General features: G+C 56.4%; 2 protein-coding genes across 3 annotated transcripts in view; both read right to left on the bottom strand.

Annotated features, from left to right (window-relative positions):
* sned1 (sushi, nidogen and EGF-like domains 1) overlaps positions 1 to 4,078 on the bottom strand; it is a 29,918-nt gene extending 25,840 nt beyond the window's left edge. For both annotated transcript variants that reach the window (XM_064330729.1, XM_064330728.1), the window contains exon 1: positions 3,096 to 4,078. In XM_064330729.1, the coding sequence (XP_064186799.1) occupies positions 3,096 to 3,308 (213 nt within the window). In that variant the 5' untranslated portion in view covers positions 3,309 to 4,078. The remainder of the gene's footprint in view (positions 1 to 3,095) is intronic.
* A 409-nt stretch (positions 4,079 to 4,487) lies between these two features.
* The window catches only part of crocc2 (ciliary rootlet coiled-coil, rootletin family member 2), a 40,265-nt gene continuing 19,031 nt past the window's right edge, over positions 4,488 to 25,721 (bottom strand). Inside the window, exons 12-35 of the mRNA XM_064330727.1 lie at positions 24,488 to 24,687; positions 23,713 to 23,895; positions 22,857 to 23,001; positions 22,177 to 22,323; positions 21,628 to 21,858; positions 20,737 to 20,930; positions 20,150 to 20,277; positions 19,053 to 19,222; positions 18,162 to 18,341; positions 17,796 to 17,930; positions 17,365 to 17,508; positions 14,308 to 14,546; positions 14,063 to 14,222; positions 13,167 to 13,334; positions 11,877 to 12,261; positions 11,383 to 11,588; positions 10,924 to 11,044; positions 10,646 to 10,809; positions 9,838 to 10,278; positions 8,096 to 8,245; positions 7,398 to 7,598; positions 6,425 to 6,556; positions 5,755 to 5,934; positions 4,488 to 5,625 (exon numbers count right to left, since the gene is read on the bottom strand). Coding sequence (XP_064186797.1) covers positions 5,542 to 5,625; positions 5,755 to 5,934; positions 6,425 to 6,556; positions 7,398 to 7,598; positions 8,096 to 8,245; positions 9,838 to 10,278; positions 10,646 to 10,809; positions 10,924 to 11,044; positions 11,383 to 11,588; positions 11,877 to 12,261; positions 13,167 to 13,334; positions 14,063 to 14,222; positions 14,308 to 14,546; positions 17,365 to 17,508; positions 17,796 to 17,930; positions 18,162 to 18,341; positions 19,053 to 19,222; positions 20,150 to 20,277; positions 20,737 to 20,930; positions 21,628 to 21,858; positions 22,177 to 22,323; positions 22,857 to 23,001; positions 23,713 to 23,895; positions 24,488 to 24,687 — 4,488 coding nt within the window. The 3' untranslated portion in view covers positions 4,488 to 5,541. The remainder of the gene's footprint in view (positions 5,626 to 5,754; positions 5,935 to 6,424; positions 6,557 to 7,397; positions 7,599 to 8,095; positions 8,246 to 9,837; positions 10,279 to 10,645; positions 10,810 to 10,923; positions 11,045 to 11,382; positions 11,589 to 11,876; positions 12,262 to 13,166; positions 13,335 to 14,062; positions 14,223 to 14,307; positions 14,547 to 17,364; positions 17,509 to 17,795; positions 17,931 to 18,161; positions 18,342 to 19,052; positions 19,223 to 20,149; positions 20,278 to 20,736; positions 20,931 to 21,627; positions 21,859 to 22,176; positions 22,324 to 22,856; positions 23,002 to 23,712; positions 23,896 to 24,487; positions 24,688 to 25,721) is intronic.

Below are 25,721 nucleotides of genomic sequence, written 5' to 3'. Positions count from 1 at the left end.
AGCTGGTCCGCTCGGTTCAGCTTTGCGTTTTTTTTTTAACGGGTCTCAGGCTGACCAGGGCTGCACAATACTACGGTCCTGCAGGGCCGTTCTGCCTGCTGGTTGTTGTTCCAGCCAATTACCTTGGTTTTTGTTTTCTGACAGCTCTGTAAACTACGCTGGCTCACTCCTGTACTTGTGCGCAGTCGACTCTTCGGGGCACGCTCGCAGCCTGTGGCCGTAGCTAGCGCTTACACAAACACTCCGATCGAGATCGTGATCGAGCTGATTAAATAATGGAGAGCAGAAGTTGGCACGAAATCCCGAAATGGATCGGCGCTTGTTGTGCAAAGCCTGCTCGTGACAGTTTTCAAACAAACCTCTGCTGAAGTGCTTTGATGCAATCTGTACAGCCGGTACCTCTCCTGTCAGTGGCCCTTCCAAGACAATTTCTCTCAGCTCGATTGTTGGTTGCAACTGTTTAAATCAATTAGCCCTTCAAGAAGAACACCGGTGTCCGAAACCCACCGAACGCATCACGATGTCATTCTCGTAACCACGGCGATACATCAGCTGAGAGGGCACGCTTTGATGTTGCTCGTGACCACTGTTACGGAAACATCCGTCAGTCGCCCAGTGACGACGTTTATGTTTCGCATCGGACCGACGGTTTATCTGTCCTGTCTCAGCGCCCACAATCGCAGCTCCTCGTCTCCGCACATCTGCTTTTTAAAGTTACGCTTTTTCCTCGTTAGCCTTGTATCCCGTCCTCCCACCCCTCTGGCCTAAACCAGCCGTGAGATTAGCTAATCCCGCGCCTGTATTGTTTCGCGCTCCTGAGGCGCTTGGCGGACGCATCTGCGTTGTGTTACGGGGGGGGGGCTCGCCTCCTCTCTGGGACGGAGCAGCTGGCCCGGTCCGCAGGGGAAGACCCCGCGCTGTTATCTGAGGGGGAGGGGGGAGGAGAGCGCCCGGCAGCATGTGAGAACTCCCAGACGCAAAACAAAACAAAGGACAGCGCAGCAACGGGAGAAGGGGGAGGGGGGCGGGGGGGGAGCCGAAAGAGGGGGAGGGGGTGGGGGGGGGGGTGGAGGGGAGGGTGGTCGCGTGGGACCGGGAACCCGCGAGCTAGCGGCGGCGCCGGGCAGCCTCCGGAGCCCGGGAGGGAAGGGGTCGGGTCCCGGCGCCCCGGGAGGGAAGGGGTCGGGTCCCGGCGCCCCGCTCCTGGAGCGCGAGCGTGTGAGAACGGGCCGACACCGCGGGGGCCGCTGGGGCGAGTGGGAGGCAGCGTTGGGGGGGAGAGGAGGTGGGGGTCACAGGGTTTTTTTTTTTGCAGTTTTGTGTGCAGGCTATTGTTTTTGGGGGCCAAGTACAGTAATACCATGAGGCATCATTCGAGAAGCACCTCGAATCGTTTGGTTCTACTGCCTCTCGGTTGCCATGCCCCGAAGGCTTGGAATGCCCTCCCCGGAAGAAATTATCCACGCGCATTCGACCCGCTGAATTCGCTTATTGAAATCTCACCTGTTCAAAGTGGCTTTCTCGTGTCAGGGATCGCATTTGCCTGGCATGCGCGCCGCGGGCCGTCGCATAATTCATTCGGCTCGACGTTTTTCAACGATCGCGCCCTGCAGAGTCTGCCTGCCGCGAAGCGCGCACATCGCTAGGCGGGTCAGCCCTCAGCCTAGAGTAACCTCAGCTACACCCGATGCACTCGCACACCAACGCAAATTAATTGCACTCGGCAGGCAACAAACAGCGTATCGCATTCTTTGATCTTTATCTCGCCCCTCGCAATCTAATCTGCGATCGTAACGCACTATCTTTGGCTTGCCTCATCATGTCTTAATTTTTTCACCGGTCTCAAATCTGAGGGGAGCCGGAGTCGGTCCGGAGCTGCAGTCACCTGAAGAACGCGGTGCACGGTGTCTTTTACTGCAGTTACAGATAATAGCACATCTAGAGGCACAGCGCTGTTTATGGCACAGAAAACAAGTTGTCAGAAGCGCTGCGCATACCACCCACAAAGAATGTTCTCAGAGTTGAGTGCAGGGCAGTTCTACTCCCACCTCCCCCCCCCCCACCTCTCCAGTACTGTGCGCAGCAACGCTCTCAGGGGGCTGACCTTGATCGTCCCCCGGTCGGATCGTAACCCTGACGACGCACCTTTGACTCCGCATTTTGTTGCCGCCGCACCCCCTCACCCCCGCTGCGCGCTTAACGATTAACGGTGTGGGGGGGGAGGAGGAGGGGGGCGTTCGGGGGCAGCCGCCCGCGCGCGGGATGCGCGTTAGCGACAGGTGGTGTTCGTTTACAGCGGCTCCGGCGTCGAGTGTGCTACGACCGAGCCTTCGTACATGACAGCCCCCGGGTCAAAGCCTCTGCGGGAGAACTCAGCTGCTCCGATATTCAGCCCCCCCCCACACGCGCGTTCCTTGTCAACCGCGCAAGTCATTCTCACGGTCCGAACGCGGTCTCTCTCCTGCAGCCGGTTGCTCTCGGAGCTGCTCTGCTCGCACGTACGTGCATGTGTGTGCGGTGCGCGTCTGCACGTGTGTGTGTACTTGCGTGTGCGGTGCGCGTGTACATGCGTGTGCAGAGTGTGTGTACATGCGTGTGCGGTGCGTGTGCGGTGCGCGTGTACATGCGTGTGCGGTGCGTCTGCGGTGTGCATGTGCGGTGCGTGTGCGGTGCGCGTGTACATGCGTGTGCGGAGCGCGTGTACATGCTTGTGCAGAGTGTGTGTACATGCATGTGTGGTGCGTGTGCGGAGCGCGTGTACATGCTTGTGCAGAGTGTGTGTACATGCATGTGTGGTGCGTGTGCGGAGCGCGTGTACATGCGTGTGCAGAGTGTGTGTACATGCGTGTGCGGTGCGCGTGCGGCGCGCGTGTACATGCGTGAAGGCTTTGGTGAGGCTTTGGTGAGCAGCGCATTGCGCTCCGAGCGCGAGCAGCTGGAAGGGTGAGGAGAAAGCTGCGTGAGAGCCTGACCGCTGGACCCTGCACCTGAGCTCGCGTGGACCGTGACCTGAACCGGACCGCTCCCAACCCCCCCACCCCCTGACCGCTTTGCCCAACCGCGCCGACCCGACAACCGCACCGCGTGCTACTCACGTAGAGCCCCGTGTGCTGGTCGCCGAAGAAGGGGTACGCCACGGAGATCTCCACCAGCCCGGAGCCCCCGTCGTCCTGCCTGACGGTCTGGGAGTCCCCCTCGTCCTGGCCGAAAGGGTAGAAGTCCTCCAGGGGCACGGCGGGCTCCACCGCGGCCGGGAGGTCCAGGGAGAGCAGCGCGCACAGCAAGGGCAGCAGGGCTCCGGGTGCCATCTCCGCAGCAGCCTGTCAGGGGATGGAGGGGAGACCTCAGAGGACCCGGGGTGCAGGGAGGAGCAGGGACAGGGGGAGGAGGGGGCCGGACAGCAGGGGCAGCAGGGGGACCGTACCCTCCACCTCCGTTCACAGCTGCCTTCCCTAAATCTTCTCACTCTTTTCTCTCCTTTTTTTTTTTCTTTTTTTTTTTTTTGAGCGCTTGCTTGCCCCCGTTACTGGGGCTGATAGTCCGAGACTGGGGGGCAGATTCCTTGCATTCTGCTTGCTCCTGGGTGTTTGCGAGCCACGCTGGATCCCGCTGAAAGAAGAAGAAGCGAAAAGAATGAAAAAAAGGAGCAGAGTGAATCGGCTCCGAAAATTTTTTTTACAATCCAGCTATTTGGTCCCTGATGGTTAGCTTAGAAATATCCTCAATAAAAGCTCTATTCTGCCTGCCAAAGGAGTTCTTTCAGTCCCGGCCCCACCCCCCTTGGGATTCACTACCTTGCATAATTAGGTCCTGACAGCCAATGGCGCGACAGAGGCCGGTAACTGGATAACCGCTGGGCGGGGCTATGATAATGAAAGGGCTGCTTTAAAGAAGCTCTGACAAGGCTTCCCCTGGCTTCTTAACCCTTGCCTCGGTAAACCTGCCTAAGTAGTTTTGACCATGTTACGCGGGCTGGTGGAGGCATGCATTACAACGGCCATATACTCCAGACTGAGAGTCTCACTCACCAGACATCTGTGAATACAAACTGCAAGCACAACCCATTTTCTCTGTTGTCATTATACAAATAAAATCATAAAATGATTAAAATAAGCCAAAGAAAAATTCAATGTTTGTTTTGTTCATTTTAAATCGCAGTCAGTAGGACATTTTAATAAGATTTCCTTTTCCTTCCAATATTGATATGCATACTGTATTACAAAGTTGTATTTAAAAGTTGTGCAAAGATGTGCTTACCCTAAACAAGCGACAACAACTATAAAAGAGTAAACAAAATGTTGAATTGTTGGACTGTAAAATAGATTTCTGAAAGAGAGCACTGACCCAGGGAGTTTGTTGGCAAAAGAAAGCAAATACCATCCTTCACCCACTAGAACCTTCATTTGACAAAGAGAGTCATGAGTAATGCACTTCAGATTCTGGAAAAAAAAAACATTTGCATAGATTCCTCAAAATACTTCAGTCTGAAAGGTTTCAGGTAAATGCTTTTATTTTAAAACAGCTCAGTCAATCACCAGTCAGTTTATAATCAAAATAGTCAACCAATGAGGATTTGTGAAAATGACGTGATTTTACAGTGAATTCATTAACAAAATCATACTTGAGATTAAAGCTCAAATAATCAGAATTGTGTTTGGGATTGGATTGGATTGATTATTTTTCCTGATTTAAAAAATGCATACACTAATGGTGAATAACTATCAGCTGCAATTAATTAATAATAACAATAGTTTACAAGCTAATCATTTCCTCATTGATTTGAATTACCATCAGTTTTGTTTCAGTATATATAATTTGCAGGAGATTCTTTTACTTATTCTGAATATTTTCATTCATAAAGAGAGCATACTAAAAGGAATTTAGGATAAATTTTTTCCAGCGCCATCTGTCATCTTGAATAACGCTCAGATAATTTCGGAGAAAAATCTCTGAAAGTTTCTGGCACAACAAGAGTTTTAATATCACTGAAATTAATTAAACCTTGCGTAAGAAACAAAAACATACTCAAGCAGAAGTTTTGTGAAAATCGTAGTTAAGGACAAAGCACAAAGACATCACATTGAACACAGGCCTTCCTTTCATAACTAAATCTTGGGGGATGGATCTTCTTTACATTACACTGTACTCGTCGAAAAACATGACATAACTAGCAGACTGATAACCAGGTACGGTAATGGTTTTTTCGAAAATCCTTAAAACAATCTGCCCCAGCAGTGCTCTATGAAACAGCGCTTTCATTGTTTCTTGTGTTCTCGTATTTGCGCAGATTAGTGAAATCCAGTTGCGCTCGCATTGCGTCAGTGTTCCCTGAGACCGCTCGGCTTTCCCTTCTTTCCCGTCGAAGCTGCTCGGACTGCTGGGTAGTGACTCGAGGGACGCCGTTCCGATTGGTTCGCGGCGAGACGGGGCGGCGAGACTGGAGGCTCGCGGCGGCAGAAGAGGCGACGAGGAGCGCGCCGAGCTCGCCAGGTCGTAACCGCCGCTCCGGGGCGTCGTTCGGCGCCGCGGCGGGGTCGCGGGCTACAACCCCGGGCGGAGCATCTGGTTGACGTAGGCCTGCCTCCTCCGCATCTCCTGGTCCAGCTGCTCTTTGAGCGTGCACACCTGCGTGGAGCGAGAGGCCAGGGGGTGGTCAGGGGTGGAGGAGGCGGAACTGGGGAAGGTTTTGCCTGCCCCCCACCCTCCCCTCGAACCGACCGCAGGCCGGACGCTAGGCCCGGACGCTAGGCTCACCTGCTCCTCCAGGCACTTGACCCTCTGCCGGTGGGCTCTCTCGCGCGACTCCAGCGCCCGCTCGGCCTGCTGCTGCGTCCCCCGCAGGCGCTCCGTCTCCAGCTCCATCTCCTGGCGGTGGCGCGACGTCACCTCCAGGAGGCGCTGCGCGTGGGCCCGCTCCATCTGGGTAATCTGGGCCTGCGCGCCAACATGAGGTCCCGCTTCACCACCTCACCAACTTACGTTTGCGTTCAGGCTTAAGTGCTCCAAATTCAATTATATTTAGCTTTAGCCCTAGTGCTAGATCCCCTCCATTGTGGAGCTTTGACTTGCAAAACCACTGAAAGATTTCAGAACAAGCTCAACAGTAGCGTAACCGGGATTGACATGACACACGCAGCATTCCACTTTACTGTGTACTTTTGAGTTTAATCACAGATTTGAAGGAAGTAAATTCCTTCAAATGAAGTTACGTAATTATTCAACTGATTAGTTCTACCCCCTTGCAGAAATAAATTATGCTAATTAGCAGATCCAGGTGTTTGGAACAAAACACTGGGGAGGACCTTTACGTTCTGAACCTGGATTTTCCACCTCTGGCACCGGGGCTGGAAAAGAGGCTTGGGAAGGCAGTGGAACCCGGTAACCAAATCAAAATCCCGAGGATGGGACAGGACGTGAGCCTCACCTGCAGCTGCTGCACCTCCGCCTGCAGCAGGCTCAGCTCCTGCTCCAGGCCGCTCACGGTCTGCTCCAGCTGCTCCCTCTCGCGGCCCGCGCTGGCCGCCTGCTCCCCCTGCCTCAGCTTCTCCAGCTCCACCTGACAGCCCAGCGGCGGCAGCAACACATGGCTTTGCCATCACCACGGCGACGGTCACATGCTCCTCCCGTAATGCGTGTACCAGAGGCCGCGCAAGCCGGGCCTGTGTTTTCACGGGGCCACTTTTCGTGTTCCCATTATTCAAGGAGATGTGAGGGGTGGGAAACTAAGAGGGGCATCTGAGGATAATGGGCCAACGAGGACCCCACCTGGAACGCTATGTACAGTAGAACCTGCTGCAGATATTCTGGAATAGGTCCAAAGAGGACAGAATGGAGTGCTTCCCGGAGAAACTGGGTAAGCCTCTCCCAGAAAGGTCCAAATAACTCATCGTCTTTCGCTGCTGAGGGATAAAAAAAGCAGCATGTGCACAGCACAGCACAGCAAAGGAGAGTAAGGGATGACATTAGGCATTGGAGTCTTGCAGGGTATGTAAGATAAACGACTCAGGGATGTATGGAAGTTCCCCGCCAGGGCCTTTGTGTGTGAAGTTTGCATGTTCTCCCCGTGTCCCCGTGGGTTTCCTCTGGGTCCTCCAGTTTCCTCCCACAGTCCTAAGACATGCAGGTTAGGCTAACTGGAGAGTCTAAATTGGCCGTAGGTATGAGTATGTGAGTGATTGGTGTGTGTAATGGATTGGTTACCCCTGCCTCTCACCCAATGCATAGGCTCCAGGACTCCCCCCCCCCCAACAACCCTGACCAGGAACAAGAATGGACGGATGGATGTATGGAAGTTTGGCTCTGCATAGTTTAGGGGAGAATGGGGGAGAAGTTTCTGAAGGAGTTAGAAGCCAGGCGTGGACGCGTGGTGACGCGTGGAGCCAGGAGGAAGTGCTCACCTTATCCAGGGCCCTCCTCAGGGAGCCCCTGTCTTTGCCCAGCTTGGCCAGCTCCCGCTCCAGCTCGTTCCTCTGGCCCTCCAGCTTCTCCAGGGCGCTCTGCAGGCCGCTCAGCTTCTCCTGCAGGCCGTCCCTCTCCTCCTGCAGCTTGCGGGAGCTCTCCAGGGCCTCCACCTCCCCGCTCTGCCTCTGTCTCAAGGCCTGAGGGTCGACCACAAGAGGGCCTTCAGAACTATGGGCCTTTCGTGCACGTTGGCCCCCTGCGGCCCTATTTCGAGGCCTACAAATTCCCACCATCAGTTCATGACTTTGCTTTCCCAGTCCCTCTCCAGGGCTCTACACTGTTCCCATTTTAGGAGCATTTGCCCCAAAAAATTGGTGTGTGCTAACTGGAAAAATGGTTTAGGAGCACATCTACTAATTGGAATGTATTAGAGTGCTCTGAAATTTTTCAACTTCATGGAAAAGATGTTAGAGTAGAGCCCCGCTCTTATCACTTCTCTCTCTCCAGCCAAGCCACGCCCTCAGGCCATGAACACCTGACCCTCTCACACGTCCTATTTGACCCCCTCCCCCTCCTTCTCGCCCCCTGATGAGTTTCTCCCTCCCCCTCTCCGTGTTCCTCCGCAACCCTCTCGTCCCTCCGGTGTGGTCGCTGCCCCCCCCCCCCCGCGCTCACCGCCCCACCCCCGCCTCACCTCCTGCAGCGCCCGGGTCTGGCTCTCCAGGTCTCGGCTCCTCAGCTCCGCCTCCTCCTGGGCCCGCTGCAGGCTCTGGGCCCTCTCGGCCAGGGCGTGGTTCTGCTTCTTGCCCTCGGACAGGCCCTCCCGCGCAGCGTCCAGATGCTCCTGAGGATAAACCCGACCCCGGCTCTGTAAATCTCTGGGCCTCCAGTCCGTTTCACCTCTTCATTACTCCTCCATTCAGTCCTGCACCCCTGATAGGTCGCAGTGACCTTGCGCTCCCGCCATTTGGCAGGCCCGCTCTCTCCAGGTCGTACCGTTCGGCCTGGCATCCCACCCACTCTGACCCAACACCCACCCTGACCCAACAACGGGAGAACGGCCTGACTGTACCAGTGAGGCCGTGCTGGGTCGCCATCTATCTTCAGAAACGTGTCTTCTGGGGCTGAAAAACCACCTCTTCAGCCAGTTCCTAACCCTTTAGATGTCAAACTACTATTCGTAGCAGCCTTGGAACTTCAGTTTATGGTTACAAGCACTACTATTTGCTACACTTTATCTTTTTATTTCATTTATGCTCACCCTGTTCTGTTGAAATATGAATTAGTGTGAAGCAGAAGGCTTTGGCACTTAGGACTTTAAATTAATTCACTTGCGGTGTATTGTGGCAGTTCTGTCAGCTTTGTACTTTATATATGCTGTTACATTTTGTGTTATTTGTTATAACAGCCTTGGACAAAAGCGTCCGCCAAATAAACACGCGTGAATACCCACTGATTTATCGCTCCCCTCCCTCTCTCCCTCTCTCCCTCTCCCTCCATCCTCGCCCGGTAGACTTTGTTCAAGGGTGCAGGCGGGAGGGCTGGGTGGTTTTCGCTGGCTTATTGGCACGGGCCGGCGGGCCTCCGGGCGAACTAAAAAGAGATTTACGCCGAATGCGCTCTGTTTTTGTTTGCACAGCATCTTTAAAACGCGGCCCAAAAAAAGCGAGCCTTAAAAGCTCTCCTGAGGAGCGCTGGGAGAATTAATGAGCTCGCCCCGGCATTTTATTGCACAGTCACTGAGGTCCTTCAGGAAAACCGCGGCGGCGGAGGTAAATAAAAAGAACGCTAACTGAAAAAATGACGTAGCTGCAATATAAATCACGCGGCCGCGATGGCGGCAGAATTATTTATTTTACTTGGAAATTTCAATTAATGGCAAGAAGAGATGTACGAATAGGTCACCAGGCATTTTTCTGTAACCTACACATAATATTTTAAAATTATTTATATGTGCGCATTAAACACAACATTACCGAACACACAAATCCTTTTTTTTTTTTAACATTTGTGTCTGGGAGTTCTCTTCTAGAAAAAGAAAATAGCCATTTTAAAGGGAGTGACATAGAATTACATCACTTCATTATTGTAAAGCAGATGTATGTCTCCTAGCTGCTTTGTCCGCCTGTGTGTTTGGTATCCTGTGTGGTACTTCTGTTCAAGCAAACAAAAATTTTCACTTTTAAAGAAAGTTAAATTACTTTATCACTGGTATCTTAGGTATGACGTCTATCTGTGTGTCTCTTCCTTGAAAGCCCCGCAAGGGGTGAGGGAGGGAGGAGGGCAAGGACCAGTCAAGGGGAGGCAATGGAAAATGTTCCAACAACAACCGTTTTCATTGGCTCAGAGCACTGTCAATCTGCAAAAGAGGGGGGGCGGGTGGCACAGGGGTTGCCAATCACTCGTCATGGAGGGTGGCCCAGGGGCCGCACTGACCTGCAGGGTCCTGCGGTCCTGCTCGCAGGCGGCCAGGGCCTTCTGCAGCTGGGCGGCGCGGTCCTGCAGGGCGGCGCCGCCGGCCCCGGCGTCGCTCAGGGCGACGGACAGGCTCTGCACGCGCTCCCTGAGCCGGCCCTCGGCGTCCTCGGCCCGCGCCAGCGCCGCGCTCTGCCTCTCGGAGGCCACGCGCAGGGCGGCCGCCCGGTCCTCGCTCTCCGCCAGCTCCCGCCGCAGCGCCGCCAGCCGCTCCTGCAGCGCCGCCGCCTCCGCCTCCCGCTCGGCCGCGCCCGTCCGGGCCCGCTGCAGCTCGCCGCCCAGGGCGCGCTGGGAGACCTCCAGCCGGGAGCCCCGCCCCTCGGCCGCCTCCAGGGCCTCCTTCAGCCGCCGCCGCTCCGCCTCCAGCCCGGCCTCCGAGGCCTGCGCCCGCGCCAGCTTCTCCTGCCCGCGCCAACGTCACGCCCACCATCACCGCCACATCGCCATCGCCAAAAGCCCAAAAGCCTGCCGCTAGCTCTCTCTCTCTCTTCCAGCTTCTGCATCGCTTTTCATGTATTATTACATTCCCCGACTGACGGGCCACATTATTTTGCGCACTGACAGATTTATTGAGCTTCTGTCTTGTATCAGCACCGGTAGAAATGTTTATTTTTCGAGTGCGCTCAAACTGAACAAACAAGAACCGAAAGCATTCGAATTTATTAATGTTTCCCTTCTGCTTAATAAGAAAGCGCCGCGGCTCTATGGGAAACCCTCTGTCTGTGGCTGACCCTTAGCGCTGCAGCGGTGCAGTTAGGGCTGTACTGACCTGCAGCGCCCTGGTCTCCCCCTCCGCCGTCTGCAGGCTCCGCCTCGCCGCGGCCAGCTCCTCCCCCAGGCTCCGCCTCTCCCTGTCCCCGCGCCGGGCCGCCTCCTCCTGCAGGGACAGCGAGGCCTGGGCCCCCCCGAGCAGCCCCTCCGCCTCCCGTTTCCCTGGGAGACACCGGCGACACCCCGCGGTGACCGTGTGGCCGTCTTAAAGGGGCGGCGCCCCGAGGCGCGCGTTAAGAGAGAGCGACGTAGAGGGAGCGCGCGTGCGCTACTCACCTTCCTCCAGCTCGGCCACGGTCTTCTGCAGCTGCTGCAGGCGGGCGCCCAGCTTCTCCCGGCCGCTCTGGAGCTCCCCCAGCTGGCGGGACAGATTCAGCACCTTGGCCTGGGCCTCGTCCTGCGCGACACACACACACACCGGGACCGCCCGGGGGTTCTCAGTTCGGCGCCCGCCCCCGCAGCCGCGTAACAAAAAGGCCGCGGCGGCTTGGGTTCGTGACTCGCGAGACACGATGTGAACAAATTGAATTACGGATCAAAAGCCGACGAAGGAAAACAACGGATAATTGTGCTGACGGTTTGGCTGCGCGTCCCTGAACGCGCTCTGCGGTCATTCGAAACGGGCGTGTGCTCTTTGGCGTCTTGTCGAAGGCCCGAAGCCTGGGGCTGGAGAAGGGGCCTCGCCCCGCTGCTCCCCCCCCCCCCCCCCCCCCCCCGCCCTCCCTCCCCGCTCACCCTGTCCCTCTGCGCGTCTCTCAGCTCCTGCAGGAAGTCACGCAGGGCGGCCTGCACTGTTTCCAGCTCCTGGTCCCAGTCCTCCCCGCGAACGGGGGACAGCGAGCGGATGGGCGACAGCGAGCGAATGGGGGACAGCGAGCGCACGGGGGACCTGCTGACGCTGTGGGTCGGGGTGGAGCTCCGTCCGTCCGCACTGTCAGCACCTGGGACAAGAAGCATTTTCACTTAAACAGACACGATTACTGCACAAAAATCAGAACGCTAACACTTGAGACAAATATATATGTACTATACAAATATATGTATGTAAATATAGGTGCAGTAGATGAAACAACAGAAAGTATACAGTGTGCTACAACTAATTAAGACTTCAAGTACCACGAAACCAACCCAGCACGGAAAGTACAAACACACGTGCCAGGAAGAGAGGCACATCATCCACAACAGGCGCACAAAGATAATCGAAGCGTTTCGGGGAGGACGCGCAGTACCCTTAGCCGGGGACGGGCCCCTGAGGGGAGAGGGGCTGCGCGCGCGGGATCCGGGGGTCTGCGAGCGCCCGTTCCGGCCCACGCCCAGCGTGCGGCGCAGCACGGACGACAGGCCGGCGAGCCTCTGCCGGAGGTCCCCGAGCGCGGCCTCCCCCAGGCCCAGCTGCTCCTCCAGGCCCCGCGCCCGGCCCTCGGCCAGGCTCAGCTGCAGGCCCAGCTCCCGCTGCCGGAGCCGCGCCTCCTGGGCCGCCGCCGCCAGGAGCTCCGCCTCCTCCCTCAGCTTGCGCTCGCGCTCCCGGTGCCCCGCCTCCTGCTCCCGCAGCCTGTCCTCCAGCCGCCGCTCGGCGTCCTCCAGCTCGGACACGCGGCGCTGTAGCCCCGCCGCCTGTGTGGGGGAACACCGGGGCGGGTTAGGGTTAGGGTGAGGAAAGGGCGCCTTCCACCCACCCCTCTGGTGGGGAGAGTCGGTGTGATAGAAGCAAGGGTACAGGTGAGAAAAACAGCGAGAGAGAGAGAGAGAGAGGAAGTGAGAGGGAACAAGTGAGAGAGGAAGGGAGAGGTGAAGTGAGCAAAAGGGAGAGAAAAAAGAGAAAAAGAGGGAGAAAGACAGAGCAAGGGAGAGAGAAAAGAGAGAGAAGAGAGGGAGAGGGAGAGAAAAAAGAGCGAAAGAGGGAGAAAGACAGAGCAAGGGAGAGAGAAAAAAAGAGAGAGAAGGAGAAGGAGAGAGAGAAATAGTGCAAAAGAGCTGCTTCTTGCATTACAGTAGTGCAGGGATCTCAAACTCAAATCTGAGGGCTGCTGTGTCTGCCAGTTTTTGATGTGTTTTAAAGTAAAGCGCTCACTTTAAGTCACCGATTGGTTAAAGAGTCTGCTCACCACGTTCCCATTGGCTGCTGACTTAAAGGAAGCAACGAAAACCAGCAGAAACTGCGGCCCTCCAGGACGGCCCACCCCTGCTGTAGTGCGTCCCACACAGCTGGCTGAACTCAGAGAGCAGCAAGCTAACGCTGGTCGTTTTCACCACGTTCGCCATCAGTGTCGACCTTTCATCTAAGCTACTTCCACTCTCCATTCCCCCCAACCCCATTAACGAGATCGCCTCAACACTTTTCTCTCCGCTCATTCACACTGCGGGAATGTGCGGCAGTGACGCAGCTCTGGCTGCAGGCATTCTGCGGGTATGTGCGAATTGCGTGGATGTTTGGCGTGACGTTAGAGACGGGAGGTCGGGGTGGGGGGGGGGGTGGAGGGGGGTGTGGGGGGGGGTGTTGTGGCGCTCGCGGGCCTCGCCTCCTTCAGGGCGGCCTCCCGCCCGGCCTCGCTCTCCAGGACCCGCTGCTTGAGCCCGAACGTCTCGCGGCGGCACTCCTCCTCGCGCTGCTCCTCCTGGCACGCCCGCGCCTGGAGGTCCTGGAGCTCCTGGCTCCGCTGCCCCAGCTCCCCCTCCAGCGTCTTCACCTGCGCGGGAGAAAAATCAGGAGCCAATCGAGAGGAGAGCTTACAGCAGGGGAGTCACACTAAAATCCCAGAGGGCCGCAGTGTCTGCGGGTTTTTTGTGGTTTCCTTTCAGTCAGCTGCCCATTTAAGGCCTTGAGGACAAGGTGTGTGGACTCTTTAGCCAGTTAGTGACTTTAATGAACCACTGGTGCCAAGAACACCCCCAAAAACCTGCAGAAACTGTGGCCCTCCAGGACTGGAATTTGACACCTGTGGCTTAAAGGAACAGCTGCTCGTAAAGATACAAGAAACCCAGGCTGGAGAAGAGCCATTGGGAAGAAGAGCCAAGCTACGGCCTGGTGGGGCGACATGCTACTTCCTGTACAGCACTGAGCGTTTGGCACTCTTCTGGGTTCCCTACAGAAATAACCACGATGACCACAGACCTCTCAGCCCTTAAAAACATTCATTTCTGAACCTTCTGACCCCATTTCAACAGACAAAATTGTTTAATTTGTGTGATGTAAGATGTTTTTTCTTGTAACTTTGGCGTAATTCTAATATAAATACTTTTAACGGCCTGTGTTTTGCCAGTTTTAATTAATGACTTACCGACAGCGTGTATGAGTAACTTGGCATTCGTTGAAAACATGTTTTTCATAAGATGATATCATAATACTCATGCTCAGAGCGTATTAATTTTGCGGCGTTTTTCGGTTTCGCGAATGACGGGCGCAGCGCTGAGAGACCTGTCTGCGCAGCTCCTGCAGCTCTCTGCGCGCCTGCAGCCGGGACTTCTCCAGCTCGCGCAGGGTGCTCCTCAGCTCTGCCGCCTCCTGCTGGAGGGAGGACCTGCACTCCTCCAGCACCGCCAGCCTCTGCTCCTTCTCCTCCAGGGTTCGCCTCAGGCTGCGGGGAGAAGGAGGAAAAAGCGTCGGTCGCCATCGAAGCCCCCCGGCGAGGAAACGTCGGTCAAAAAAAACGCCGGTCGCACCTGCTGCGGTCGCTCTCCGCTCTCTTGACCGCGGCCCTCAGGTCCTGGTTGGACTGCTGGATGGCCTCCTTGTCCCGGGTCTCGTCGCCTAGCGCCCTCTGCAGGTCCAGCGCCTCCTTGCGGCGCAGGTCCCGCTCCTGCATGCACTCCCGCAGCTCCCGGTGCGCCTCGATCAGCTCCCGACGGCCCGAGTCCCGCCCCTCTTCCGCCGCCTGAAGCTCCGCCCGCAACTGCTCCACCTGAGAGAGAGAGAGAGAGAGGGAGAGGGAGAGAAAGAGAAAAAGAAAGAGAAAGAGAAGAGAAAGAGAAAGAGACAGGGCCATGAAACCAGGAACCTTCCTAATGGAGCCCCTGGAGGTTCAAACGCGTGGGGAACGCGTCCAAGAGCCAGTCGCTCCCGATCGCCAGCTCGGCTGCACCTCCGCGTCGCGCCAGATCACACCGGCAGGCCCCGGGCCCCCCGCGTTGCCCGGCGACCTCGGCCACGCTCCAGCCCGCTCACCGCTCGCCGCTCACGGCTCGGACTCCGGGTCGTAAAGCCGCTCATTCCTGAGGCAGCGCGTGACCTACATTCTGGTACGCTGAGGGAAACGGCAAGTCTTCCAGTGGCACCGAACCGGGGCGGCCCGGCCCAGCGCTCGGCGCGGAAGCGAAGGAAAAACGGGAGGGGCTAGCGGGAGGGGAGCAGCCGGGGGAAGCCAGCCAGGCGCTGCCTCCTCGCGGCGTCTCGGGGAGCCGATGGCTCCTCGCCGGGGACGGCGGTAAACATTAGCGGGGCGCGGTGGGGGGTGTGGGGGGTGGGGGGGGAGAGGGGCGGCACACCTCGTCCGAAGGCCACACAAGATGTTTTCTTCTCATAAATCTCATAAACGCGAGAAAAACAATCCAGCGGCATTCCGGGCTCGGCTTTATTTTATTATTTTTTTCTCGAAAGCGGAACAGGAGAGGGGTGGGGGGGGGCAGGGGGTGGGAAGGAGGGAGCTGGAGCGCGCCCGGACGCTGGGATTAGGGCCGGGGGAACCACCATCGGCAGAACCCCCGGCTTCTCGCTGCCGCGCGGGGTTAGAAAATAAACGACCCCGGCGACGGCTTATTTTCCTAAAGGAGTTCATTCTCACACTGATTACGCGAAGCCAAAAGCTCTCACCTCTCCCCTTGACCATCTCTCTCTCTCTCTCTCTCTCTTTTTCTGTCCCTCTCTCCATCCTGACAAAAGCACGAGCTGGAATTATTCAAGCAATTAAACGAGGAGAGCGGGGGGGGGGGAAACGCGTGGGCGGTTGCCAGATCAGTGTGGTTACGAGCGGACGCGCAGGATGTCCAAACCCCCGCACCCCTCCCCCCTCCCCCCACCAACCCCCCCACCACCCCCTTTTCTCGGGCGGTTCGGCGGGCCCCGTCCTCCTGCTGAATTGGCCCTTTTGTAGATAAAGCCGAGGGGACGCAAACATTCATCGCCATCGACCCGTGACATTCCTGGCCTCCGACCGCAGCTCACGCCCCCTCTCCTGCAGACGGTCCGGTCGCTCACGGCGCAGCCGCAGAGCGGTGAGCCACGCCTCCTTCAGTCTGACGGGTTACAGCGCCAACGTGACGCTGCAATTATTAGACCCGAGCAGGTATGAAACATCAGTACTGCGTGTGTATGTGTTTGTGTGTGTGTGTACAGAAACAGACATACACACACAGTTATATATATTTTTTTTCGTTCATGAAAACACACACACACATTGAACATCTGACTGTATGTGTGTGTTTTATACATACGCACTGTTTTTTTTTTTAAATCATGGACTCCACGTCCAATCTGAGAGGGACACGCGAAACACCGAATGAAGAAACGCAACACTGCGGCGTTGTGTGTCCAAGATGGGCCTTACACACTCCACCATACTGCTTCAGAAACATCAACATGACCCCCACCTCCCCGGGGGGGGGGGGGAGTCGAGATGGAGGGGGCGGGAGGGAGGAACTGCTGACCCAGTGTCTGTAGGAGGAAATTAGTCCCCCCCCCCACCTCCCCACCCCACCCCGGCCCGGCCCCCGCCTCCTTCTGCCTGGCCTCCGCGTGTAGCGCGCTAGTGCCTGACGGCGCTAAGCAGGCCGGCGGCTGCCAAAGTCAACACGGCGTCACGCTAACCTGCCCTCCCCCGCGCTGGTACAAATTGGTACAAACTGGACTCCGACCGGGCAGCCGGGCCAGGAGGGCCGCGCCAAGGCAAACAGCCCGTCAGCTTGCATTACCCGGATCCGCTCAGCCCGCTCGCCCCCGCCCCCACCCCCGCTCGCGACAACGCCGTCCTGCCCTCCCCCCCCCCAGCAGGGCCCATCACCGCCTCCCTCCCCTCCTCAAAACTCCACCCGCCCATCCCCCGGCCCTGGAACAAAGGGGCCGACAGGGCGCCGGTCCTCTCCTCCGCGGGGCGGGGAAAGCTCGCCCCTTCCAAAAAAAAAAAAGCCCCGCGCCTCACCTTCCTCCCGGCACACCGGGGGCCTGGTATCCATTACAGTAATGGTGGTTTTTTTCTCCTGACAGCCCTCCTCCAGCGCATGCCATCCCGGAGAGAGGGGAGGAGAACGGGGGGTGGGGTCCTCGGGTAACCCCGCCTCGGGGTACCGCCGGGCGCCGGGCCCGAATCCGAGAGCGCTCGGCGAGACGAAGCCAGGACACGCTAACAAAAAAAAGTGGCGGCGTCGCTCCTAAGAGCCACATCAGCCGCGCTTACGGGGTAAGCTTAGAACCCGCGCGGGTCTGGGAACGAGGCAGAGACGGCAGTCAGAGACGTTCAATTTTCTACTCAAAATGAAACCTTCGCCGGAGAGCGAGGTGGGCTGGGAGACGGGGCTGGGAGACGGCTCAGCGCACCGCGCGGTGTGGGTGTCGGCGTCTGTTTTGTGAAGGTGACACAAGTTTGGCACCGCCAGCAGCCGGTAACGTGGAGATCCTGACAGCGACTCCGGCGCCCCCTCCCCCCCCCCGTATTAAAGCACGTCGGTGGGGCCGCGCTGTCTGGAGCAGCGTTGCCATGGCGGCGGGGAGTTTCGATCGGAGCTCACCTCCTGGAAGGCCGCCTCCTTCTGGTCGGCCTGCTCCTTGGCCTGCTTGCTCAGGCTTTGGACCGTGGACTCGTGCGAGCTCAGCGACTCCTCGAACCGCGACCGCAGGTCCTGCAGCTCCTCCGTCAGCCCCGAGATGGCGTCCTGAGGACGGAGAGAGACAGGAAGCTCGCCTGAAACACGCCCCTCGGGCCCCACGCGCCCCGCCCCTCCGGTGCCCACGCGCCCCGCCCCTCCGGTGCCCACGCGCCCGGGACGAGGCCGAGCGGCAGCGTCTCGCATGTTCTGTGTTTTTGATAATAGCGCAGCCAAGCCCTTTGTTTTCCATTGAGTTTGACAGAACGTTCTGGAAATCATCTCCCGGTGTGGCATTGCGTTACCCTGACCCCACTGCTGAGGTAAGATGGCAGCCGGGGTCCCCCGGGGCTCACCTTGTCCTGCTCCTGCCGGCTCAGGGCCTCCCTGCGCGCCTGCTCCAGCTCCACGCCCGCGCCCACCAGGTCCTGCTGAGCGGCCGCCAGCTTCTCCGCCAGCACCGCCTTCTCCGCCTCCTTCAGGGAGAGGGCCTGCAAGGAGGACACGTGGAGGCATCACGGGGAGCGTCACGCAGGAGAAATCCCAGAGCCGGAATCTCCGAAGGAGAGGGCGGACCTTCCGCCTCTCTTTGACCCGCGCGGCGCGGCCGAACGCGACCGGCTTCCACACCGCGTTCGAGGGAGCGCCAGAGCTACCGTCTGGCGGAGCCGCGGGCGGGGCACGGGCGGGGTGCAGGGCGGGGTGCGGGGCGGGGCGCGGACCTGCTGCTTGTGGCTCTCGGCCTGCAGGAGGCTGTCGTCGCGGTCCTGCTGCAGCTGGGCCAGCTCCTCCTGCAGCTGCTGCCGGTCGGCCTCCCCCCGCGCGCGCAGCTCCTCGCATTCCTGCCGCAGCTGATGCTCCAGCAGCTCCCTCTGCGCAGTCAGCTCCTCGCGCAGCTGCTCCTGTGAGGGGGGGGAGGGGGGGAGGGGTCACACCGCAGCTCTCCACAGCAAGGAAATCGTGATGGTAAACCAACCAACCCCCGGTTTCAATAGCTGAAACATTTCAAATACTTCAGCGATAATGTTTAAATTTACTCAATTTACGATGATAGTAACTAGCTAATGAATGAATGGAACTTATTGCCCCAAAGGGAATTTGTCTTGCACACAATAAGCATAACATAAAGATGCTGCAAGCCAACTTTAACTTCATTAAAAATGTACTCAGGAAAAGTGAAATTAGAAGCCTTCATGTACACTGAAAAAAGTACCACTACCAAAAAAACTACCAAAGTGCTGTAGCGTGACCGAAAGTAATTCATTACTTCACACCTCTGGTCGTCCCACGGTTAGCTAATCATTCCCAGAATTACCAGTGCAGAGTTCACTGTCATGCTAATGCTCAGACCAAACGGCTGTAACCTCCATGTCCGGCAGAGATGTTAATGAGTATGAGAGACACCACTTTGCATTAATTGCAGGCCAAGTAAACATAAAAAGAACATTTCAGGAGACTCAGGAAATTATACCGCCAATATTCCTCAGACTCCCGCCTCATGTGTTCACAGGTACATCAATCTGTGATGCAAAGATCAGCACACGCTCTGGCCCGACGCACCGCAAAGATGGATGACGGGGCGAGGTGACGTCACTCCCGCCCCCTAAAGCTACCTTCTCCTCCCGCTCGGCTTCCAGCTGCTCCTGGTGGACGCGCTCGCTGTTGCTCAGGGTCAGCTGGGCCTCCCTGTCCGCCTGGGCCAGCCTGCCCTCCAGCAGCTCTCTCTCTCGATTGGCCTGGGCCGCCTGGAGCTCCGCCTCCCCTCGCACCTGCGCCACCTCACCTGAACAAACAAGAAATGCGCACATACGCACGACATGACTATTCCCAACGTGCACACACACAGCATGACTATTCCCAACAAGCTCAGACAGTTATTCGGCCCTATTGTAGAACTATTCAGGGTAACAGTAAAGTGCTCAAGCACTGGACTCCGAAACTGCGGGAATAGAAACATTAAACTCATTTTGCACAGCAACACCATCAATTTTTGGATGAGAGCAAGTCCTTCAGTTGGCTACTGATTGCTCTGAACAAATCTTCTAAACAATACACCAGAAAATGAGACACTGCTATTAAAGTATTTTTCACTTTTGACAAAATGGTTCTCCAACCTCCAGGAAAACACTGCCTCCTTGTCTGTAAGCATTAGGTACAGAAGTACATGACCTCAGTAACATAGATTGCTTATAATGCTGCATATAAACAATAGCTTTACATATCGTATATTCTGTCTTACTGACAGTACATGCAAGAGATAAAATTGCAAGCATTATATCTCACATTGAACAAAGAGAGCACTGCGTACCACCAGAAAAACACTGACACAGTCTGGCATGTGCAAGTCCTCTGGTGTGCGTTTCGCCTTGTCTCCTTTACATTATAATACACTTGGAGGGAGGGGGGGTGTTAGACTTCCTGAGGACAAAGGCTGGTGTTTTCAGTACAGGACCATCCCCCGTTCAGAAACGGCAGGCGCTGGGGTAATTAATCCTCACGTCTCATTACGCTGCATGTTTATCGCTGGCCTGCGCATTCATTTCTGCCAGACCGGGACAGCGGATGCGGACCGGCTCCCAGGGCATTAGCGACCCCTCCCTGTGGCCACCGCTGGGCCCCAGGCTGAAATACGGGCCCCGGGCGGTGCTGTCGGAGAGGCACCCGGGGAGATATAGTAGCCGGGGGGGGGGGGGGGCGGCGGCGTACTCACGCGTCAGGGCCTCGTTAGCCCGCAGCAGGCTCTGGCGCTCCGCCTCGAGCTGCACGCGCTCCCCGTCCAGCGCCGAGGCCAGCTCCTGGCCCTCGAACAGCGCCGTCTCCAGGGACTCCTTCTCAGCCCTTGGTGGGGGGGTGGGGTTGGGTGCACAGGGAAGAGGTGTCACACTTTGTGCACTCAGTTCCACAGAGCTAGGTGTGTTAGCATACAGCGGCTATTAGCAGTTAGCGCACGGGACTCCAGTCCTAAAGACCAGCCACTTGAGCCCCTGATTTCACAGAGCTGTAATCATTCTTCTACAAATCCAGCTGTGTAGAATACTCAAGGTACTCAAATGATCCTGAAAAACTCATTTTGAAAACAAGGTCATATACGGGCACTCGTGATAAAGATATATGGTGTGCTGCACTGTGAAGAAAGATTTACGACCCATTCTCCCACTGAGGTTACCCAACTCATTACTGAGGTGACCTGTCGTTGTTTGGGCATGTCGTTCTCCTCATGCAGATATATTTCTGCCAGTTTTGTCTCCCGTTGCTGTGGGTCGGTGTGAATTTGGTGTGAGAAGCAGGCTGACCCACCTGAAGGCAGCCAGCTCCTGGGCCAGTCCCCGGGCCTTGCGCTCGGCTGCGGTCAGCTGGACGCCCAGGCTGGCCTTGTCTTTGGCCAGCTCCTCCCTCTCCCGGGCCCCCCTCTGCAGGGCCGCCGCCTGGCTCTCCACCTCCCGCCTGCTCGCGGCCAGCTGCTCCGACAGGGCCAGCCTCTGTCTGCTAGCCTGCGTGCGCAGACACACGCATACACATGCAGACACACACACACACACACACAGGCATACACACACATGCATGCGCACACACACACGCACACACACACACACACACACAAGCACACACAAATACACACACAGATTCATCGACAGATGCATACACAAACACAGAATATGGAGATAAACACGTGTGCAATAAATACAGCAAATAAACACATCAATGCACACATGCACACACACACACACACAGGTTTGGCCCCAAAGAAAAGATAACACGGCCCAAAGCCCAGAACTTTCCGCAGACAACCCCACACTGAGTGCAGGCCAACCATCAGCCATCCTCGGCGGTAAACGCCACGCGATGACAGGCGCTCAGCCCGTCCTCGACCGGAGCCGAACGACAGGCCGAGTTACGGCTCCGCCCCCCTCCTCTGACACATCTCACCCCGTCCAGCTCGCGGTTAGACACCGGGGACCCCCGAGCCCCCCTGCCCGTTTCCCCTGCTCGTCATAAAAGCCCAGACAGGGGCCATCTACCAAAACCCGCATCCAGATGGACCGAGGAGGCGTTGAGCGCGGCGGCGGGCGCGTCTGATCCCTCTAATCGCTCGTTAACGTGACAACGGGGTCCGTAAATCTGCGGAGAGCCGTGAATGGGCGATGGGGGGGGGGGGGGTTCGGGCCGGGGGGTTTGGGGAGGGCTGACCTGCGCGTGCTGCTCCAGGGCCTGGGCCTTCTCCCTCCTCAGCAGGCTCAGCTCCCTCTCCAGGCCCTGGCGCGCCTCCTGCAGGTGGCTCTGGGAGGCCTCCAGGGCCCGCTTCTCCGCGCACAGCTCCAGCAGCTCCTGCTCCAGCCGCCCGGCCCCGTCACGGGCCGCCGCCCGCTCAAGCTCCGCCTCCCGCCTGCGCTCGCCCAGGTCCGCCTTCTCCGCCTCCAGCTGAGCGCCCACGAAGACACGCCCACACACACACGTGTTCACACACACATGTACACACACACACGCATACACAAAAAAGCACATATGTACATATACACATAGACATACACACATATATATGTACATACACACACACAAACAGAAACAATAAGCACGCGCATACACACATCGAAATACGTCTGGAGAGTAACCGTAATAATAGCGCCATGTTGTATAGCATCATAGCAGTAAGATACAAAAGGAGTTTCATTGGTAAAATGTTGTGGTAACATGACAATGCTACTGGAATGGCAGTTGGGTGGAGCCACTCTCACTGACCTGCAGCAGAATGCGGCTGAGCTCCACCTTGTCCTTGGCCAGCCCCTCGCTCAGGGCCCCCATCTTGGCCAGGGAGTCGCGGAGCCCCGCCTCCTCGCTATGTAGCTTGGCCAGGGCCAGTTCGCGCTCCGCACTCTGGCACTCCACCTGCAGAGGGCAGCACACGCACAGCTCGGGCACATTCCACTCTCACCTGTGGTGCAACATCACGTGCATCTTGCGAAACGCTATCACGGAGCAAAGCTAATCTCATACACGGCCCAAATGGAGTCTGCATTTGAGTCTGGATGACAGGTGGACAGGTGATTCAATATGTGTAGATTTGGGGACAGACGTACAGACATGTTTCCTCCAATATTTTCATGTGAATTGGTCCCTAGACTAGTATGGTTGTGAGTCTTGACATTTGATGACACAAGACTAGGAGGTCCAGCAGTGTGTCTCCCTCAAAGTTGAATTGAAGCCTAGGCCTGTGGGTGAATCCATCCATCCTCACTAGACTGTGCTCCCAATTTACAACACAGAGCGTATAGCAAAGACACAATGGGTAGAATTTCTCATGACTCATGACTCAGAAATTGGTAGCTGCGGGCACAACTTTGAGATGAGATGTCAACATGAATACTAGGCACTGAGGCTCTGGGTTTTGGACACTCGTGGCAGTCAGGCCTGAGGCACACCTTGCTGAGGGCCTGCGTCAGGCTGCCCTTCTCGTCCTCCAGCACCTCCTTCTGCAGAGTCACCTGACTCAGGGCTTCCTTCACGGAGACCAACTCCTTCCGCAGGCTCGAGTGCTTCTCCTCCAGCTGCTCCCGGTACCTCTGACTGAAAGACAGACACGCACGCATGCGTACATGAACACACAGGCGCATACACACACACACACACACACACACACACACGTATGTGCATGAACACACATACATACACACATGCAGGCGTGCATGCACACACAAATATATGCACACACACACACACACACACATATGCGTGGATGCAGAAACACAAACACACACATGCAAACATACATGCATGCACACACACATACACATGCATGAACACACACACACAGGCACGCGCACCCACATGTGCGCACATCACCATTTCTACGTTTTACAGAGAATCAGGACAGTAATGTTGAGTACTGAAGCACAAACACACACACACACACACACACACACACACACACACAGAGGAACATCGATGGCCCATTCATGCTTTTTCTAGAAGAGGAGTAAGCGCAGCAGCTAAAGGAAGGTCAGATCAGAGCTCAGGAGTCCCGGAGCGCACGTCCCCATCTCACGCCGAGCCGCTCGGATTCCTGCAGTCGGATGAAAGCCAAATAAGAGCCAAAAGTAATCCGCTGCTTACATTAGCGGGGTCCATTTTTATACAGTGTCATCTGGGGCCGAGCGCGGATCTGAGGGTGACATGTGTTGCTGATCACCACTCCAAACAAACAAGGCGGAAAAAAAAAAAAAAAACCCGGGAGGGATTGCGCAATCCTCCCCAAAACACCCCCCCCCCCCTCCGTACCCCCTCTGGACCTCCGCCCGCGCGCACTCCAGCTCTCCCTCCAGGGCTTCCCGCTGCTCCTGCAGGAGGTCTCTCTGGCGCTGGAGCTCCAGGGCCGCGCTCCTCAGCGTCTCCAGGTCGGCCCGCTGCGAGTCGATCTGCCGGTTGAGGCCGGCGATCAGGGTCTCCAGGCTCCCCTTCTCGCTGTGACGGAGACAGAGGCCCCGCGTGCGTCAGCGCGGCCGGGCCACCTCTCTAACGCGCGCTGGACCGCCTCAGGCAGAACACACACATAACGGGCCTCATTCACGAGACATGCGTACCATCACATTCGATGGTAAACTGCGCGTAAGAACAGGATTGTGCATAAAATTTACAAAAAATCAGCATTCATCATCTCATACACCTGGGATACGCACAAAAACAAAGGTCTGCACGTGTGTCATGAAGCCCACATTCGTTTTTCGTGGGAACGTTTTTAAGAACAAAAGCAAGGATAATTTCAGGGTTTTGTGAATGAGGCCCAATCAGTGCGCAGGATGCAGAATTTTGAGAAAGTGATTGAACGGTCATATAAAGTTACCTTGTCATGTATATGTCACCTATTTTTTAAAGAAAAGTAAAGTGGACAATCAACCTTCCTTCCGTATTATTTTCTTTATGCAAAAAGTTAGAAGAGGGTAACAGATACAGCAGCGATCACATCATAGAAGGTGCCATAGTGGGCATTAAAACCCCCTGGCAGGGTGCCAGGTTGTGCCAGCGGCGTGCCGGGCGGGGCTCGGGCATCGCGTACCTGGCGACGGCGTCCAGGGAGGAGCGGTATCTCTGCGCGTCCCCGCGGCTCTCCTCCAGGGCCCTGCGGGCCTGCTCGCTCTCCTCCCGGAGCTCCTGGGCCCTCTGGTCCAGCTGCCTCCGCTCCGCCTCGCCCTCCTGGGCCTGCCGGCGCAGGGCGCCCACCTGCTCCTGGGCCGCCTCCAGGCGCGTGTGCAGCTCCTTTAAGAGCCAATCGGGCCTCAGCGCCACCCTCAGCCACAGCCAATCACAGGCGACGCAAACACTGCATCGTACTCGAACTGAGTACTCGAATCCCAAGAACTTCCAAATTTCTATCTGCACTATATGGCCAAACGTATATGGACGTCACATCCCTTGGTCTGGGGATGTTTTTCATGGTTTGGGCTAGGCCCCTTAGCTCCATTGAAGGCAAATCCTAACCCAATGACATTCTAGATGATTCTGTGCTTCTTTGTTTTGTGGCAACAGTTGGGGGAACACCCTTTCCTGTTTCAGCATAACAGTGCCCCTGGGCACATAACGAGGTCCATATAGAGATGGTTTTGTCGAGAGCAGTGTGGAAGAGCCTGCATAGAGGCCTAACCTCAGCCCCATCCAACATCTTTGGGATCAATTAGAAAGCCAACTGCGAGCAAGGGCCTAATCGCCCAATCAGTGCCCAACCTTACTAATGCTCTTCTAGCTGAATGGAAGCAAATCCCTAAAGCAATGCTCTAACATCTAGTGTAAAGCCTTCATAGAAGAGTGGAGGTTGTTATAGCAGCAAAGGGTACCATAACTATAATTTTGGATGAGATGTTGGATGTCAGGTGTCCACATACTTTTGGCCATGCTGTGTATTTCAGTAGAAACTGGATGGATTGTTTCATGTATTTCTGTACATTGATGATATTAATACAGTAATGTATGAATCTAACATAGAGCTGCCCAAATCTAACTTCAACACTAATCTGGCACACCTGGTTCTACTAATAAGCAGGTGAACAAGATCCCTGGTTGTTGAATGAGGTGTGTTTTGTTAGGGTTGCAGTGAAAACCTACAGGACAATAGAGGGAAAAGGGTTGGGCAGCCCTGATCTAAACCGTTCCTGCTGAAGAGCCAATGAGATACCAGCATTTGGGCTGAACTATAAAACAAGTCCTTTAAAATGATCCATTTTTACATCACAGCAATGCGGCCCTAGTTCTGCCAGCTGGAAAGCAAGCGTGAGCGAGCACGACCCGCGTCAGGT

Source organism: Anguilla rostrata, chromosome 4 (assembly GCF_018555375.3).
Source record: "Anguilla rostrata isolate EN2019 chromosome 4, ASM1855537v3, whole genome shotgun sequence".
Classification (NCBI taxonomy): Eukaryota; Metazoa; Chordata; class Actinopteri; order Anguilliformes; family Anguillidae; genus Anguilla; species Anguilla rostrata.
This window is presented reverse-complemented; position numbering and strand designations above follow the sequence as displayed.